The 20,567-nt window shown below is 43.1% G+C and overlaps 1 protein-coding gene across 1 annotated transcript; it reads right to left on the minus strand.

Moving 5' to 3' along the window:
- Positions 1-1,586: 1,586 nt before the first annotated feature.
- LOC132886104 (adenosine 5'-monophosphoramidase HINT3-like) lies at positions 1,587-17,698 on the minus strand. The gene is made up of 5 exons (XM_060920660.1): positions 17,519-17,698; positions 6,650-6,767; positions 6,383-6,452; positions 6,152-6,269; positions 1,587-3,386 (listed from the first exon to the last, which is right to left on the minus strand). The coding sequence occupies exons 1-5, from the start codon at positions 17,645-17,647 to the stop codon at positions 3,348-3,350; spliced, it is 474 nt and encodes a 157-aa protein (XP_060776643.1). The 5' UTR covers positions 17,648-17,698; the 3' UTR covers positions 1,587-3,347.
- Positions 17,699-20,567: the final 2,869 nt, after the last annotated feature.

Here is a 20,567-nt window from a genome sequence, read left to right on the forward strand (position 1 = left end):
GTATGTGTTCATTGGAGCCAGCAGCACCTTACCTTTTTTCCAACTTGTTAAGCCAAGTTGCACTGACTACAAAACCTTGTGTGTCTCATCTCATCTCATCTCATTATCTCTAACCGCTTTATCCTTCTACAGGGTCGCAGGCAAGCTGGAGCCTATCCCAGCTGACTACGGGCGAAAGGCGGGGTACACCCTGGACAAGTCGCCAGGTCATCACAGGGCTGACACATAGACACAGACAACCATTCACACTCACATTCACACCTACGGTCAATTTAGAGTCACCAGTTAACCTAACCTGCATGTCTTTGGACTGTGGGGGAAACCGGAGCACCCGGAGGAAACCCACGCGGACACGGGGAGAACATGCAAACTCCACACAGAAGGGCCCTCGCCGGCCCCGGGGCTCGAACCCAGGACCTTCTTGCTGTGAGGCGACAGCGCTAACCACTACACCACCGTGCCGCCCAACCTTGTGTGTATATAGCTAAATAACTAAAGCCTTTTGTGTTCATTGACATGCTTGTAATACTTTAAATTTCCTTTTAAGGCATGGCTTTCTGTAGGAATTCTTGGGAAAAAAAACTGCAGGACTTATTTAGAATTATTTGTTAAAATGGTGCAATTCCATATTAAAAAAAAACCACATAAGCTGCACACGTTTGTTTGATGGTTATGCTTTTCATCTTTTTCAAAACTTAAATAAACACTTGTTTTGGATTTATATCCTGCCACTTTAATTGCATTCTTTAGAACTGAAGAAATTAGAATGTGTTTATAATTAAGAATTTGTGTCTACTTATTATAGAATACTGGAATAATATGAGAAAATAAATGAGTAATGTAATATTGATTGTGATGCCAAATGTTTTGCTTTGAAGGCTTCACAATGAATCTTCCTTAGTTTTAGCCTGGCAAGCCAGACTAAATGTGAATATTTGCCACTCATAGGCAAAAATATTTTTGGCGCTAGGCGGGTGGGTCTAGTTTACTAGGCTAGTTTGCCACCTTTAACTTTAGTGTTGCCACCTAGTGGAGAGAAGAGATATTGTCTATATTGATATCTGAATTTACCAGGCAAAAACAAGTTCGGCCAATTGATTTGCTACCTAGGTCAATTTACTTCAGTCCTGTGGACATTTACGGTCCATGCAGACATAACGGGGGAAAATTGCCCCCCCTGAAAAAAAAATTCAGGAGCCGCCACTGGTTCCAAGTGTATTCTAACTGCATTCTAAATATTCTTACGGCATTCCAACAGCATTCGAAACATTCTGATCGTGTTCGAGGGAAAAATCGAATGGGGTGTTGTCATCTCTCACTCAACAGTATCTTTTCACTTCCATTGGTAGTCTCAGTCAGTCAAGTCACCTCAAAGTTGAGAGCAGTTTAATGCTGTACCTGCCCACTTTACATTAGCGGCAGGTGTTTTACCAGGTATCGCAACATGTCGCTGACTGATTTTACATTGTCACCCTAAATCACTGTGTGTATGCCCTTTACACTGATACACCGTGAAAGGAGGGAGAAAAAAATAAAATGTCACACCCCAACCCTGTTGAGTCAATTAATTTCATTTTAATTCACAACCTTTGTACACATACAATAACATTGTTTACATTCTTACATTACACAGGTATTCACAATTCTCAGGTCAGAGTATAGCAGCCCATGGTTAATGACCAAGACTAAACAAGTCCAGTCAATCATCATTCCTTGCCTGCACGCACACCACACAATTTATTAGCTAAAAGACACTTCATGTCTTAAAGTAATGATGGATGTCGTTTCTCTTTACTTAGTTGAGCGGTTCTTGACGGAATAGGGTTATTTACTGTATTTTTGTTATTTGAGCTCAAACACATTAAAGTGGCAAGAAATTACACTAACTTGACGAGGGACACCTGCTAATTAAAAAGCATTCCAGGTGACTACCTCACGAAGCTGGTTAAGAAGCATCAAGGTGAACGGTGGCTATTTTGAAGAATCTAAAAATATGAAACATTTGGTTCTTTAACAGTTTAAGCACATAATTCTGTATGTTATTTCATAGTTTTGACGTCTTCAGTATTGTTCAATGTAGAAAATAGTTAAAATACAAAAAAAAAAAAACCTCCGAATGAGTAGGGGTATACAAACTTCTGACTGGTCTGTAAGCGCACACGCACACAGTTCAAGTTCAAATTGAAAATACCAACCCTTTTGCCTACATCCATGAAAGGTAATCTCCACCCAAACGCTACAAATATTTATTTTTATTTCAAGTATTTAATTTTATATTTTCCATTACTTAATCAGGGTTGATTACTATCATCCGATCCAAGTCAAAAGATTGCATCTTTTCCATTTTCTTTCATGAACCTAGGTAAAAAACCTGCCACAGTGCTGATCTTCAGATTGACCATGAGACACTTGAGGCTGAATATGAGCAAAACCCAACGTCCTTTATTCTCAGTTATGTGGATTCTTTCTATATGTATTAATGGTCAGGAAGGTTAATTGTAATTAACCAAAACTGACTAGTGGAATGCATTATCCCTTAGAAACGCCCGATGAAACCATCACATCACATTAGATCTGAGAGTATGGCATGCTATACAAATATGGTGCAGTATACAGTAAATGTGTACATTTTTTTTTTTCTCTCAGCATAGGAATAATTTCTCTAGTTATTCTAGCAGACATGGATATTACTTAAAAATGCAACGTCAGGGACTGTGCTGTAAATGCTGGATTATTTTCAAGCATTCACAAGTTCAAATTAGATTGTCCACTTGCGTCAAAATAACATTTAAAAGGTTCATCTCCGGGCAGCACGGTGGTGTAGTGGTCAGCACTGTCGCCTCACAGCAAGAAGGTCCTGGGTTCGAGCCCCGGGGCCGGCGAGGGCCTTTCTGTGTGGAGTTTGCATGTTCTCCCTGTGTCCGCGTGGGTTTCCTCCGGGTGCTCCGGTTTCCCCCACAGTCCAAAGACATGCAGGTTAGGTTAACTGGTGACTCTAAATTGACCGTAGGTATGAATGTGAGTGTGAATGGTTGTCTGTGTCAGCCCTGTGATGACCTGGTGACTTGTCCAGGGTGTACCCCGCCTTTCACCCGTAGTCAGCTGGGATAGGCTCCAGCTTGCCTGCGACCCTGTAGAAGGATAAAGCGGCTAGAGATGATGAGATGAGGTTCATCTCCAAATTTGCCCAGTTTGACTGGCAGAAACAAACACTCCAACATGCAAAAGTAATGATTAAAATAAATCATAACCTGGAGGTACATCAGCTTCACCTCTTTTTCCTTAAACGCTGAGTCAATCCATTTACATTCCCAGTGTAAAGGCAGGATGATCTTGTCATTCGTCTATTAGTCCATCGAGTTCAGTCTTTGGAGCAACTGGTCAGCCTGTAATATACAAAACAAAAACCACATGGCAGTGTACAGGTTTTATTTGCTACTCATTTAAGAGGATACAACTTTTATTTTCTGTTTTAATGCCAGAGGATGCTTTCTACAACATAGAAAGTGCTCAAGTATCTCTGCTTCTGATTTTATTCCAGTGATGGAGTAGTGTGTATTGGTAATAGGACACCCATAGAATCAATGCTACTTCCTGGCGTGAGAAGCATGCAGGGGTGTCACTCAAATTGTAATAGGGCCACATTAGCATATATGTAAGTTTTTGAATAGCAATAAACTAAAGCTATTAATTTTTTTTTTTAAGGTAAGTGAAAATGGAAAAAATCTTTTGAGGAAAAAGAATAATTTATGCAATGGTATGCACTATTAGGTCATAACATTTATTATGCTGATTAAAAAGTTTGTTTTTCTAAATAGTGGTTGCATACACTATTCAATGAGGCCAATATATTTATTAGTTTCTGCTATCGAGATGTCAACTAGGCCCTGTCCACACGGCAACGGATTCAGGTGAATCCGATACAATTGTTTATCGTTTCGGCCTGGCGTCCACACGGCACCGGCGTTTTGGGTGCCCTAAAACGCAATCTTTTGAGAACGGGTTCCAGAGAGGAAAGATCTGGCAACGTTGCTGTTGCGAAGTCGTCTGGATGAGTAGAACAGATTTGTTTACGATGACGTCACAACCACATGACTGTCAGTGCTTCATGCCGGGTAGAAGCGTAACGAACTCGATGCGAGTTGTCAACAAATCCTATAACTTGGTTCATGAAACGCGCTTACAAAATATTTTCACTGTGAATATTTATTGTGTAATGGTGCAAAGTGAGAGAGAGAGAGAGAGAGAGAGAGAGTAGCCCTTAGCACAGAGTCAATCCTGCCAGCAAAAATAGGGAAAAAAAGGAGCGATCTCACCTCTTCAGATGTTGGTTTAAGTCCTACAATACATTCCTCAAAAAGGGCGTAGAAGAACAAATTAATCCATCAACGTGTAGCATTCAATTTATTCCGGACCATTAAAGACGCCGCCTTCCGCGTAGAATCATACGTCATCCTCGCCGCCATATTGGATAGGTCAAAGCGGAGAATAAAGATGCCTCATTCATGTGCTGCGTTTAACTGTACCAACAGGTTTACCGTCCAAACGAGATCACATGGGATTACCTTTCACAGGTGAGACTGGAAAAATACTTTTCATTGTATTTGGTCATTATAACGTAATTTTACGAACAGATTTTCCTGACTTTGTGGCTAATATGAAGTCTCGCGCATACTAGTTTATGCGCATGCGTCCTTACTTCTTCTATTGTTCTGGTGTCTCCGAAGGGACCGTCTTACAGCGCCCCTAGAGGTGTGGCATGTGTATTGCATCGTTTTCAGCAAGTGTTGCGTTGCCGTATGGACCTGATATTTTACTGATCGTTGCCCGTGTGGACGCGATATTTTTTAAAATAACATCTCGTTGCCGTTGTCGTGTGGACGTAGCCCTAGTCAGGAAAGGACAGTGAGGCAGTTGGTAAAATGTAACGGTAAATGTTCAGATTAGATTAAACAAATTCTGCAGTTAGCTGCACATTATGTAAGACTACAGTGGGAAAGTCACCATTGGTATCGTTCACTGTGGAAGCGCACAGCACGTAGTCGCTGAAGTACAGTGTAGTCTTTGAGCACCAAAATGAGTCAGCGACTCGACAAACACGGCTACAATCATGTAATGTGCACTCAGCTTTGGGGGAGGAGTTAACGATTGCACTGGATAGGCATATGCGTATATGTACGTAACACACACAACAGGATATTTAACGTAGTGTTACTGCGTGAGGTTCAAAATATCACCACTCTTTCCATTTGCAAGACAGCATTTGGACAGCAAGCTTCAATCACAAATTCATTCATCTTCAGTAACTGCTTTAATCTTGGTCAGGGTTGCCATGGACCTACAGCCTGTCCACAGAACAGTGAGCATGAGATGGGATTAACCCTGGATGCTAGTCCATTGCAACAGTCCACATGTGCGCACGCCCACGCCCAACTAAGGGCAAATTAGCACAGCCAATCCACCTACCCATATATTTCTAGGGGGAGAAATGGTGATTCTGGAGCTCAGGATTGTGCCAGTGCCCTGGCGCTATGAAGTGGCAAGGTGTATTTTTAAAGTACTAACCTATTTCAAAATACAGTTATACTGCTAGGCAAATGCCATGGGGTGAAAATTGGACACATGCTTAGGTCTGTTATTTGAAACTGTCAGTGGTAGCATAAACGATTTGGGGGGAGGTTAGAACATCACTACAGAAATGACTTCCTTTTTCCACATGCTGCATATTCTGGACTGAGATGTGAAAATGATTTGTTTGTCAGATGATTTGTTAAAATTTTAACTTTAAAAAAAAAACAGGAAAAATGTCTAGTTAATAAGTTATTTGTGCAGTGACTATGTACTGTGACAGCCTACTAAAGGGAGATGCAGGATCAGCTGAAAGTCCCTTTCATAGAGATGAACAGCAGTGTTTTGTCTGAGCCGAGGCAAACAAAAGAGGTTTTCATTCTTTGCCAAATCACAATATCAAGTAATTTTCCTTGCGCTAACTTGGACAAATAGGCAGTATATTTAACTTCCAAGTGTCAAATTAAATGAAATCTTAACAGACTACTGTGAACAGACTCCTACACAGCCTGTAACCTTCGTCCCAGACTTTTCAATGAAACGTCCAAAAACAAGCCTCAAATCATCTATTCAGAATTCTTACTGTGATGAACCAGTAGGAGTCTAGGCGGTACATGAAGCGAGAGATTTGACTGGCGGGTGCCAAGACATGGAGGTGCAGATGTGTAACAGAATTAAATGGAGGCCAGTGAAAACCAAACCTAAAATACACATGATCAGGATATTGAAACACAATGGTACACTTCAAAACGGCACTTTACCGTACTCACAATGTTACAAAACAGATACAAGATTGTAATTCAGTTCAAATTACCTGACATCACTTAAGTCAGTGACATTGTTCTTCTGAAGAACTGCTTTTCCTGTTTCCACCAATTTCTCCACTAAGAAAAACAGTGAGACACACAGAGCTGAACACACTAAAAACTGCACTGGATCCATTTTATAGAATTGGGGGAAGGGGGGGGGGGAGAGAAGAGGGAGACTGACTCTACAATTATTTATAAAATTCATTCACTGCCCCAATGATGACAATTTAGGATCCCTGAAGCCAGTGTACAGTCAATAACTGAGTAATTACCGAGTGGAATATGTTCTTTGCGAAGTGATTTGCAATTCCCCACGTGTTTCTTTGGCACAACAAGATAATGATGAGGAGCCCCCGGTTTTATATCCCTGAAACATGACATGTCTTCATCCTGAGAAAAAGAAAAAAAAAGTTTACTGATCACAAAAGATGATACTAACCACAATCGGTTACTGTCAAATATCCCACATAAGAGAAGAAAGCACAACTGAATTTCAGGATGATGAAAGGGTAACATATACATGTTCATGATTAAAATGATCACTTGTGGTATCATAACATGACCAGTGAAAGTCGGCTTCAAATCAAGTCTTGCTCCTGATAATGACCGTGAAGCGCGTTATGGATTCTCATGTGCAGCACTGCAACAACTGGACAAAATTATACAATTCGGTAATAAAAACAGCTAGCAAGTAATTTCATTACTGATTCGGTGGACTGTATTATGAGGCAAGCTGTGACAATGTGTCAGTTCATTTAGAAACACATGTAATGAAACCAATCGAGCATGTTCGAGAACACAGTCAGATCAAAGTCCTCTAAAGTACAGGAAAACTTGAACACTAGGCTGTTGGCATCATGACATAACTTGCGTTTTCATCCAAGCCATATTTTGATTTGAAGCCATTTATTTGAAGGAATGTGGAAACACAATGTCCCAGGTTGAACCGTGGTTATTAACCTCCACTTTCCCAGCAGACACTGGACGAGAGGCGGGGTATACCCTGGACAGGTCACTAGTCCATCGCAGAGCCGACGCAGAGAGAGAAAGCCAACCATTCACGCTCACATTCATACTTGTGGGCAATTTAGAGTAGCCAGTTGACCTAATCCATATGTCTTTGGACTGCAGGAGAAAAACGGAGCACCCAGAGGAAACCCATCCAGGCATGAGGAGAACATGCAAACTCCACACAGAAAGGCCCCAATCAACTCGCAAGTTCAAACCCATAACCTGCTTACTGGGAGACAACAGTGCTAAAAACACTGCACCACCGTGCCACCCTCCAACTAACCTCATTATCTCTAGCCGCTTTATCCTGTTCTACAGGGTCGCAGGCAAGCTGGAGCCTATCCCAGCTGACTACGGGTGAGAGGCGGGGTACACCCTGGACAAGTCACCAGGTCATCACAGGGCTGACACAGACAACCATTCACACCTACGGTCAATTTAGAGTCACCAGTTAACCTAACCTGCATGTCTCTGGACTGTGGTGGAAACCGGAGCACCCGGAGGAAACCCACGCGGACACGGGGAGAACATGCAAACTCCGCACAGAAAGGCCCTCGCTGGCCACGGGCCTCGAACCCGGACCTTCTTGCTGTGAGGCGACAGTGCTGACCACTGCACCACCGTGCCGCCCTGCTATTATAGCATTGCACTTTATAATATTTTTGCTGCTGTATAATTTAATTTAGTCCCAATTTAGGATTGGGACCAAACAGCTGTGTGGCCATAAGAAAACCACTTGTTAGTGAGCCTAATCAGGAGAAAAGGCTTCAATTTGCTATGCAGCTTACAGATTTGACTCTGGAGCAATGGAGAAAGATCATGTGGTCTGAGGAGTTCCGATTTACCCTACTCTAGAGCAATAGGCACATCAGGGTAAGAATGGAAGTGTATGAAGCAATACCTCAAATCCATACATGGTGGCCACTGTACAAGTCTCTGGAAGCAGTGTTATGATCTGGGGTTGCTTCACTTGGTCACATCTAGGCTCAACAACATGACGCGGCAATAAAATGAAGTCAGCTGACGACCTGAATGACTAAGTTATCCTATCAACTGATATTTCTTCCCTGATGGCATGGGCATAAACTTGGGGCTGAAACTGTGGTTCAGGGAGCATGAGGAATCATTTTCACACACAAATTGGCCACCGTAGAGTCCTGACTGGGGCAGCACGGTGGTGTAGTGGTTAGCGCTGTCGCCTCACAGCAAGAAGGTCCGGGTTCGAGCCCAGCGGCTGGCGAGGGCCTTTCTGTGTGGAGTTTGCATGTTCTCCCCGTGTCCGCGTGGGTTTCCTCCGGGTGCTCCGGTTTCCCCCACAGTCCAAAGACATGCAGGTTAGGTTAACTGGTGACTCTAAATTGAGCGTAGGTGTGAATGTGAGTGTGAATGGTTGTCTGTGTCTATGTGTCAGCCCTGTGATGACCTGGCGACTTGTCCAGGGTGTACCCCGCCTTTCGCCCGTAGTCAGCTGGGATAGGCTCCAGCTTGCCTGCGACCCTGTAGAACAGGATAAAGCGGCTAGAGATAATGAGATGAGATGAGACGAGACTTCATATTTATTTCTGCGCTGAGCCAAATTGCAACGAAATTTCGTTCGGTGTACACTTGTTGCAGACTGAATGACAAAGGTTTTCAAGTACCTTTAGACTTAGACTTCACCAACTTTCTTTACGTCTACTCCTTGCATCTTCACTACACTCTCATTCATACACATACACGGCTCGAAATTCGCGGTGGTCCGGTCGCCCGAGGCGACTTAATTTGTCATTTGGCGGGTAATTCCTGTCACTAGCCAGCCCGGCTGGCTAGTTGAAAATAAAAAAAATATATATATATGAAGCGAAGATTCAGACACACCGTCAACTAAAGCCACCACATATTAAGCGTGTGCCGTGTCTGCGTTAATTGATGTGTTTATTGGCAGGATGGAAAATACCGAAGAATTCCGAATCATATCGTGTATGAGTCAGGCTGTCGGTTTTTTCACTACTGCGCATGCATATAACACATCTCGCTGAATATCGCGGTAATCTCATTATCAAATTCAATAGGTGTGGCCACATTATCACCCATTTAAACGTGTTTTTGTTGTTGTTTACATCTACATCTGCCAAAGCTACGTTGCGATGTGGAATTTTTTGAAAGGTGTACAGAAACCGCCAGACACGAGGACAAAGCAACCTCGGTCTGAAGAGGAGAAAAAGGCCGCCGATAAAGTGTACGAGAAGGAGAAACGACAAAGGACTTGTAAGCAAACGTGGGAGCAGGGTAGGACTTGGCTGCGATACAATTTTTATGGAATAAGTAATTTTTTTCAAGTTGATTCCTAGTCAATATGAAGCTCCTAATGCTTTCTCTCTCATAAATGGTTAAATACAGAAAGCATGTTGGACATATTTTGGGTGCTCTAGTCATAATAGTAAGTATATTTGTTTTCAATACTCATACACCAAGTTGCCAAGTTTTCCAACATATTATTATTTGTTGATATTATATTACGGTGCTCTGTGTTGTTCTCATTTATGTATTTAACAACAGTATCAAAATACTCGGGTCTTGAAATAAATGCGCATTAGTCATGAACAATGGTAACTACTCTCGTGTTATTTTTGACAGAAGTAAAATTCATACATGAACAAATTTTGGCGAGTTGATTTTCTGTTCGGCTAGTTACTTTGGAAGGTCACAAGTCCGGCTGGCTGGTGAAAAAAAAAAAATACACGAATTTCTAGGCCTGCACAGATATCTGTTTTGCTAGAAGCTCAGTGTCCATCTCCCCGTTCACTGTCTTACAGAAAATACACTTTCTATCACAACTGTCATTTTGTTAAGAGGAGGAGGTGAAAGTCTCCTCCTGACACTATTCAACGGGATACAGGTGGAGAGGGTGAAAACATTTAAATTCCTCGGAACTCACATCAGTGAGGATCTCACCTGGACACACAACAGACCATCAAGAAGGCTCAACAGAGAATCTTCTTCCTGAGGAAGCTGAGGAAATTTGGACTGTCCACCAAACTCCTCAGCAACTTCTACAGGTGCACAGTGGAGAGCGTCCTGACAAATTCCATCACTGTGTGGTACGGGAACTGCACAACTCAGGACAGAAAGGCTCTCCAGCGTGTCATTAAAATGGCACAGTTCATCTGTGGAGCTGTCCTCCCCCCACTACAGGGCATTTACAACACCCAGGTCACAGAGCATCATCAGGGACCAAACACACCCACAACACAGACTATTCACACTCCTACCATCTGGCAGACGCTACAGGAGTGTGAAAGCAAGGACTACTAGACTGACAAACAGTTTTTACCCCCAGGCCATCAGGCTTTTGAACCAAGGATTATAATCACCATCTACCTATATTTCCATCAGGCTTTGAGCCACGGATTATATTAGCAATTTTGCACAAGACATTGCACAGTATATCTACCTCTATGTTTGCACATTGTTTGCCTTTTTTTTTTTTAAATGTTATCTTCATTTTTCACTCTACCTTTTTATTTTGCATTCCATATGCACTTGTGTATGTATGTATGTGTATTATATATATATATATATATATATATATATATATATATATATATATATATATATATATATATATATATATATATACACACACAGTATATATATTAAGCATGCACCGATACCGATACTGGCATCGGCCCCAATACTCCACTAATATGCTCATACTTGTCAAACAGTTGCCGATACCATGAACCGATACCAGTGCCAATCCCATGCGCCGATACCAATGTTCCCCGCAGCGCTTTTTGTTCCATTCGAGAGAGAAAAAAAAAAACTGAAGCATTGTTGAGCTCAGGCTTGAGCATAATATGATAGGCTATACCATGCGCCGATAGTGTTCCGTGAAGCGCCTTTTGCCAGCGTCCGTTCGAGGAAAAAAAGCCTCTCCCAGGAAAAAAATTGTAAATCTCAAGCATTGAGCGTAGGCTAATTTCGTCAGAAGACAAAAAAAATTGTTCGACAACAACCCATTTTTCCATGACGAAGATGTGTTTGCGTAGTCATGAAACAGTGCCGTCACAACATCTTTCCCCAACACTGTCATTTTAAACATCTCTCCACACTCCACTCCCTTTCGCTGCCATACGCAGATAGGCCTACGCTAAGATCCCCAACGTTGTCCTTTTTTAATGTTGGCTATTCGCCTAGGTAAGGGTTTTGTAGGACAGGCTACTCACTAACAAACAAATGAAAATCGGATTTTTGTATAGGTGAATCCAACCGGCAGAGTTTTTAAGTACGAGTCCAACCGGGAGAGTTTAAGAGTGAAGAGTGAGAGAGAGAGCTTTAAGAAATGGCTGATTGAGTTTTCCAACTTGTTTCAGTTGAGGGCAACGCTAAGACCAAGGAAATTGACGTCCCATCTACAGGTATGGAGCTCCACGAGCACGGGACGCGATGTTGCGAATGGACAGCAACAGCGTCTGCCTAACAAGTTCTGCGACTGAACAAGAGCGTGCTCGAGGCATTCAACTCTCCTGCAGCACACAGCAGGATGTGCGCACATGAGAGGAGGGAGGGGGGGGGGCATATTTTAGTCTGCATTACTGGCGACGGAAATTAAATAATACATCGTCGCCGGCCGCCACTGTTATCTTGTGCGCTCTCTGTGATGTTGCGATGGTCACTGCTCCTCCCTTTCACGCCCTTGTCTTGTTGCTAAATGTAATTGGAGTAGTTTAAGCGCACCACCAGAACAACCCTTAAGTCAACCAAGACCGCAATGTTGCGGAAGGCTGATGATAGAGGGGGTAAGTGACCAGCGGAGTGAAATGATCACGCTGCATGTGGTAACTCACTGCTCTCTCCTCCCTTCATCAACAATCGGTCTTACATGTTGCAAGAGTGCAAGTCTTTCTTGACTTCGAAAGTTGGACATTGTAATCTAATCCAAATAAATAGCAGCCTTTTTCAGAAATTGCAGCAGCTAAATATTTAATTCTTTGTGTAGGCTATTTGCAATGAGTGTAGTTTTCTGGGAGTGAATGTTGCGCGACAATTGAGAGAGGTTGCACACAGAAGCGCAGATAGCCTTGCAGTCCACATTACACTGCCAGCAGACAGCGCCTCTTCATTTCACGGTAGCGCTTCTTTTGCAACATTGTTATGTAGCCTAGTAGGCCTAGCGCAGCAGCGCTTAGGTTTTGCAACATTATTGTAACAATGTTGCAAAAGATAAGCGCTACCGTGAAGAGGCGCTGTCTGGCTGTGTGACGTGGACTCAAGGCTACTCTGCGCTTCTGGAGCAGCGGAGATTGTCAATGTGAACCCGTGTGCATGATCACTCCAGTTAGAAAACAACATTCACGGGAAATAGATAAAGTAGGCCTATTAAATATTCAAATGCTGCAATTTTTGAAAAATTATATTTTAATAACATCAACAGTATCGGTAGTACTCGGTATCGGCAAGTACTGAAATGATAGTACTCATACTCGTATCGGTTTTCACAAATGTGGTATCGGTGCATCTCTAATTATTTTATATATATATATATATATATATATATATATATATATATATATATATATATAGAGAGAGAGAGAGAGAGAGAGAGAGAGAGAGAGAGAGAGTGATTCCATGCTTATGGGTACTGAAATGGGGACATGAACTTATTCACCTAAAACGATTTCTTTTTTTACCATCAGGTCACAAAACATGTAATCTTTAATGAATGATATGTTAAAAGATAACTTTAATTTTCTGAGATGTAATAAAAACATATTTATGCGCCAAAGTCAAGCCTATGAGTTCCAAAATGATGTCTGTTACATTACTTCTGTTACGATTGTCCATCTCGCGTCTGTTACAAATTAATTACAATCTAGCTATATACCATGTTAATCTTATTGAAAGAATGTGTATGTTTATTCTACTACACATGTTTATTAATTATATTTGCTAAAACATCACCTTCCTAGGGGCGGCACGGTGGTGTAGTGGTTAGCGCTGTCGCCTCACAGCAAGAAGGTCCGGGTTCGAGCCCCGTGGCCGGTGCGGGCCTTTCTGTGCGGAGTTTGCATGTTCTCCCCGTGTCCGCGTGGGTTTCCTCCGGGTGCTCCGGTTTCCCCCACAGTCCAAAGACATGCAGGTTAGGTTAACTGGTGACTCTAAATTGAGCGTAGGTGTGAATGTGAGTGTGAATGGTTGTCTGTGTCTATGTGTCAGCCCTGTGATGACCTGGCGACTTGTCCAGGGTGTACCCCGCCTTTCGCCCGTAGTCAGCTGGGATAGGCTCCAGCTTGCCTGCGACCCTGTAGAAGGATAAAGCGGCTAGAGGCTCCGGGCCTGAGATATATATATATATATATATATATATATATATATATATATATATATACACACACACACACACACATGGGGGGGGGGGGGGGATCTTTTTTCCCCAAAAGTGGACTTTATCTGGCCCCCTACTCCCGTACCCCCCAAATACACGAGCACACTTCAAATCTTCTAATTTAGACATTTTTTTATTCGTTATAAGTTCTCTGTTGTCTAACTTATTACTGTTATCTTCCTACAACTGTGCTGTGACTTTGTCTGTCTCTGTTGCTCACCTCAGTTGTCTGTCGTTGCTCTCCCCTCCTCTGTCTGCCTGTCGTTGCTCTCCCCTCCTCTGTCTGCCTGTCGTTGCTCTCCCCTCCTCTGTCTGCCTGTCGTTGCTCTCCCCTCCTCTGTCTGCCTGTCGTTGCTCTCCCCTCCTCTGTCTGCCTGTCGTTGCTCTCCCCTCCTCTGTCTGCCTGTCGTTGCTCTCCCCTCCTCTGTCTGCCTGTCGTTGCTCTCCCCTCCTCTGTCTGCCTGTCGTTGCTCTCCCCTCCTCTGTCTGCCTGTCGTTGCTCTCCCCTCCTCTGTCTGCCTGTCGTTGCTCTCCCCTCCTCTGTCTGCCTGTCGTTGCTCTCCCCTCCTCTGTCTGCCTGTCGTTGCTCTCCCCTCCTCTGTCTGCCTGTCGTTGCTCTCCCCTCCTCTGTCTGCCTGTCGTTGCTCTCCCCTCCTCTGTCTGCCTGTCGTTGCTCTCCCCTCCTCTGTCTGCCTGTCGTTGCTCTCCCCTCCTCTGTCTGCCTGTCGTTGCTCTCCCCTCCTCTGTCTGCCTGTCGTTGCTCTCCCCTCCTCTGTCTGCCTGTCGTTGCTCTCCCCTCCTCTGTCTGCCTGTCGTTGCTCTCCCCTCCTCTGTCTGCCTGTCGTTGCTCTCCCCTCCTCTGTCTGCCTGTCGTTGCTCTCCCCTCCTCTGTCTGCCTGTCGTTGCTCTCCCCTCCTCTGTCTGCCTGTCGTTGCTCTCCCCTCCTCTGTCTGCCTGTCGTTGCTCTCCCCTCCTCTGTCTGCCTGTCGTTGCTCTCCCCTCCTCTGTCTGCCTGTCGTTGCTCTCCCCTCCTCTGTCTGCCTGTCGTTGCTCTCCCCTCCTCTGTCTGCCTGTCGTTGCTCTCCCCTCCTCTGTCTGCCTGTCGTTGCTCTCCCCTCCTCTGTCTGCCTGTCGTTGCTCTCCCCTCCTCTGTCTGCCTGTCGTTGCTCTCCCCTCCTCTGTCTGCCTGTCGTTGCTCTCCCCTCCTCTGTCTGCCTGTCGTTGCTCTCCCCTCCTCTGTCTGCCTGTCGTTGCTCTCCCCTCCTCTGTCTGCCTGTCGTTGCTCTCCCCTCCTCTGTCTGTCTGTTGTTGTCTGTCTCTGTTGCTCACTTCAGTTGTTGTTTATGGCATCAGAACACTCCTGATCTGCCCATGCTTTAGCATAAAAAAACAACAATAATTTCTAATTGAGATAAATGTTTCAAGTAATCCTGAGATTGAAATAATATCGCACAGCCCTAAAAGGACAATTAATTTAAAATTGCCCAAATGCAGCAACAGTGGGTGTTTTTCACACACACTGGTCTGAACATTTTCATTTTTCAGCTAGTGCACACGTTTCTTTTCACTCTGATCCAAATGCCAAACCACTGACAGGGCGTCATGTTACCATGATGCCATGTTACCATGACGACTGAAAAACACGTGCTCTTAAAGTCTCGCATTTTACTGTCTTCACACCACACCACAGCTCCGATTTCCCAAGCTGAAAAAAAAATAAAAGCAGCCCCAGGTCCGACGCTACTAGTACCTAGCCATCGAGCAACCTAACTCATCTCTATGTGCGCGTGTCACTGACACACATAGACTGACGGACGGGCTGACGCTACCCCCCACTGATCACTCTGACAGATCGATCTACCACTACTGTTGTAAACAAAAGAAAAACAAAGTCCTGCACTCAGCACCTTACCCATTTTGGCCCTTTTTTGGAACATGGCGCCAATATTTTGGGACAAAGTAGCAGCAGATTTCTTGCGTTTTCTGTCTTTATCTTCTTTTTTCCCCCCATTTTCTCTTCTATCCAGGGCTACCGCGTGATGTCACCGTACCGCGAGATTTTGTTAGGCGCCATATTGGAAGACCAAGTACATGCACTCACAATATAAAACAAAGTACGAGCGAGAGTAAAGTGACACGATGGCTGATAATTCGGGTTATGTGAGTACATTACCAGTTGCAGAAAGGGCACGGTATGTGGAGAAACTGGCTGTGATTGATGGGTTTGACCCATATGATAAGATTCGGGGCAAGGGAGAATGGATTTTTTTATTTCATAATTTATTTTTAATTTACTACTTCTGTTTTTATATATATATATATATATATATATATATATATATATATATATATATATGAATTATTTGGACATGGGGAAAAACTATATTTAAAATCCAAAGAGGGATGGAGGGAGGAAAATTAAAACAAAAGAAAGAAATGAAATATAGAGTAGAGTATATTTGATAAAATTAGGGATGTTTTTACTCAGTAAACATTTAAAAAAATGTTCTACAACACTCTAGCCTAGTGACTTACCAGTAACAAAATAGACTTGAAGTATTCAGATCCGCTCTGCATAAAGCAGCTAAATCCTCTCTCTGTCTCCTGGCAGAAAGCTCCTTGGTTTGCTCCCCTTGTGTCTCAATCACAGCTGGTATTCTGTAGAAAGACTTCTTTTCACCTTTCCCATCAGCTTTGTTAGAACCCTAACACAGCACAAAAGTTTACCATTGTAGGTTTATGATGAACCAAGTGCCTCATGGGTTCACATACCGCGCGCTGCCGTTATTTTCCCCTAATCACGAATTTGTTGGTCTTCCAATATGGCGCAGGGTTTGTTTACTTCCGGTTTCGGGTGACGTCAGTGAAAGAGGGGTCTAATGGGGGCATTACCGCCACCCACTGGATTGGGGTGTAAAGCAGTCTGAACAAAACGTGTAAACATAAACATAGGAGAAATGAACCCGTTTTTCTAACTCGTCCTCACTTAGTCTACTTTTCTTTTTTGATTAGTCTGGATTTGATATTGTAAATTTAAATGGGAATCAATGTATATTCATCGAACATGAACAAATGAATAAATCTTGAGTAATCTTGAGGGGCGTGTGTGTCCGGGGAGGGGGGGGGGGGGAATCGAACGAACCCTCCGATCCCCCCTGGCTACGGGCCAGTAATATATACACACACATACATACGTGTGTGTGTGTGTGTGTGTGTGTGTATATATATATATACACACACACACACACACACACACAATGAATATATAAATATAAATATATATACACACAATATTGTGTGTATATATATTTATATTTATATATTCATTGTGTGTGTGTGTGTGTGTGTATATATATATATATATATATATATATATATATATAAATTTATTTTATTTTGGTAAGCGTAGTTTGGTCGGGCAGTTGCAAAATAAGAATTTCATTACCCAATAATAAACCGCTGTGTCTGTTATTGTGTATATGACAAACATCTTGAACCTTGAATCTATTCCCCTTCCACACTGATGATAAATATTTCTCAATATTTAGCCAAGTGTCTTAATACACCGGTCACTCAACCCACTGACAACCGAAAGGCTGGATCAGGAAATTACCCGGTGATGTTACAGAAGTCTCCCCTCAAACACATACAGTACTGCAGTCAGTGTTGATTAGCTAGCTAATGTTATGCTAAGTCATTACGGCTAGTTTCACACGTAAACAATCAGTTACAGGAACATTAACGTTAGTCTGTTAACACTCACGCTGTGTAGAAGCTCGGTGTCCATCTCCCCGTTCACTATCTTACAGAAAATACACTTTCTCTCATAACTGTCATTGTGTTCCTTTCGGACAGACTCGCTGCTCGCCGCTGCGCTTTCACTGCTCGCCATTCTCAAAGCCGCACGGGCATGAGTGCGTGTGCGCGCGCGGCTCTCGCTGATAACGTCATTCCAACATGGCGGCCTTTCAGGAGTTCAGTTTAAACGCTCCGGATTTCGTAAGGATGACGCGTCACGTGGTTGAGTTTACAGACGATGCTACGGGTCGACAGAACACTGACGTCACAAAGCTCGTCTCCATGGTGACGTTATCTGCCCATGATGGAGGTAGAAGCGCCAGATAAAGTCGAGCCAGGACTCACTGATCAGCAGACGAGTCTTTCGATTAGAGATGTGGAACATCTAATACTGCGCAGAGAACACAACTCTGAAATGCCATTTTTGCCAAAAGGGGTGAAGTTTACATCTTTCACCCAAACACTGATGTAGAAAAGAAGTCCCGTTGTCATCAAACTTCATAGGGTAGTCACACTAGAGCCGGAATGCTGTCGGAATAAAAATTCTTGGTATATTCCGGGATATTCGAAGTGCATCTCTAAAAATTCTGACTGAGTGCATTCCAAACATCCGGCCCCATTCTTGTGGGCAGCCCGAATGTTTTGCTCATGCTCAAAACATTCGAGGTGCATTCGAAGAGGAGAAATATCGATTGGCGTTCGAAGTGTATTCTAACTGCATTCTGACTGCGTTCTAAATATTCTTACGGAATTCCAACAGCATTCGAAACATTCTGATCGTGTTCGAGGGAAAAATCGAAATGGCAAGCCACTTCAAATCCTGCCAGAATGTCCCAAATGTGACTCGAATGAGCCGGAATGCCGTCGGAATAAAAATTCTTCGTATATTCCGGGATATTCTAAGTGCATTCTAAAAATTCTGATTGAGTGCATTCCAAACATTCGGGCCTATTCTTGTGGCCAGCCCGAATGTTTTGCTCATGCTCAAAATATTCGAGGTGCATTCGAAGAGGAGAAATATCGAACGGTGTTCAAAGTATATTCTAACTGCATTCTGACTGCGTTCTACATATTCTTACGGCATTCCAACAGCATTCGAAACATTCTGATCGCGTTCGAGGGAAAGATCGAAATGGCAAGCCACTTCAAATTCCTGCCAGAATGTTCAGAATGTGCCTCTAATGAGCCGGAATGCCGTCGGAATGAAAATTCTTTGTATATTCCGGGATATTCGAAGTGCATCTCTAAAAATTCTGACTGAGTGCATTCCAAACATTCGGGCCCATTCTTGTGGCTGGCCCAAATGTTTTGCTCATGCTCAAAACATTCGAGGTGAATTCGAGGAGGAGAAATATCGAACAGCGTTCAAAGTGTATTCTAACTGCATTCTGACTGCATTCTAAATATTCTTACGGCATTCCAAAAGCATTCGAAACATTCTGATCGCGTTCGAGGGAAAAATCGAAATGGCAAGTCACTTCAAATCCTGCCAGAATGTCCTGAATGTGCCTCAAATGAGCCGGAATGCCGTCGGAATAAAAATTCTTCGTATATTCCGGGATATTCGAAGTGCATTCTAAAAATTCTGATTGAGTGCATTCCAAACATTCGGGCCTATTCTTGTGGCCAGCCCGAATGTTTTGCTCATGCTCAAAATATTCGAGGTGCATTCGAAGAGGAGAAATATCGAACGGTGTTCAAAGTATATTCTAACTGCATTCTGACTGCGTTCTAAATATTCTTACGGCATTCCAACAGCATTCGAAACATTCTGATCGCATTCGAGGGAAAGATCGAAATGGCAAGCCACTTCAAATCCTGCCAGAATGTTCAGAATGTCCCGAATGAGCCAGAATGCCGTCGGAATAAAGATTCTTCGTATATTCTGGGATAATCGAAGTGCATTCTAAAAATTCTGACTGAGTGCATTCCAAACATTCGGGCCCATTCTTGTGGCTGGCCCAAATGTTTTGCTCATGCTCAAAACATTCAAGGTGAATTCGAGGAGGAGAAATATCAAACAGCGTTCAAAGTGTATTCTAACTGCATTCTGACTGCGTTCTAAATATTCTTACGGCATTCCAACAGCATTCGAAACATTCTGATCGTGTTTGAGGGAAAAATCGAAATGGCAAGCCACTTCAAATCCTGCCAGAATGTCCCGAATGTGCCTCGAATGAGCCGGAATGCCATCGGAATAAAAATTCTTCGTATATTCCGGGATATTCGAAGTGCATTCTAAAAATTCTGATTGAGTGCATTCCAAACATTCAGGCCCATTCTTGTGGCCAGCCCGAATGTTTTGCTCATGCTCAAAATATTCGAGGTGCATTCGAAGAGGAGAAATATCAAACGGCGTTCAAAGTGTATTCTAACTGCATTCTAAATATTCTTACGGCATTCCAACAGCATTCGAAACATTCTGATCGCGTTTGAGGGAAAAATCGCAATGGCAAGCCACTTCAAATCCTGCCGGAATGTCCCGAATGAGCCAGAATGCCGTCGGAATAAAGATTCTTCGTATATTCTGGGATAATCGAAGTGCATTCTAAAAATTCTGACTGAGTGCATTCCAAAAATACGGGCCCATTCTTGTGGCCAGCCCGAATGTTTTGCTCATGCTCAAAAAATTCGAGGTGCATTCGAAGAGGAGACATATCGAGCAGTGCTCAAAGTGTGCAATATAATGTCCAATATAAAGTGCAATATCTCTCCTGCCGCCGCCCCCTTCTCCCCACCTTTTCCCCCCCTCCTTGCCCCCTTCCTCTCTTCCACATATCTTATTCTTTTTATATTTGTATATGTAAATACTTAATTTATTTTTAATTTATCTCGAAGTTTTCTCTATTTCTTTTCTGTGTTTATCTGTAATGATGCTGCTGGAATCTTAATTTCCCTGAGGGAACCTGCCCAAAGGGATCAATAAAGTTTAATCTAATCTAATCTAAGTGTATTCTAACTGCATTCTAAATATTCTTACGGCATTCCAACAGCATTCGAAACATTCTGATCGT

This window comes from Neoarius graeffei, chromosome 5 (genome assembly GCF_027579695.1).
Source record: "Neoarius graeffei isolate fNeoGra1 chromosome 5, fNeoGra1.pri, whole genome shotgun sequence".
Taxonomy (NCBI): domain Eukaryota; kingdom Metazoa; phylum Chordata; class Actinopteri; order Siluriformes; family Ariidae; genus Neoarius; species Neoarius graeffei.

Bases quoted from the DNA above. Each gene is read 5' to 3' on its own strand.
- LOC132886104 (XM_060920660.1), bottom strand. From the start codon at position 17,647: ATGGCGAGCAGTGAAAGCGCAGCGGCGAGCAGCGAGTCTGTCCGAAAG. The intron at 6,270-6,382 runs GTAATTTGAACT...TGTGTATTTTAG, and splicing joins ACTGACTTAAGTGATGTCAG to GTTTGGTTTTCACTGGCCTC. The intron at 3,387-6,151 runs GTAAGAATTCTG...TGTATATTACAG, and splicing joins ACTCCTACTGGTTCATCACA to GCTGACCAGTTGCTCCAAAG.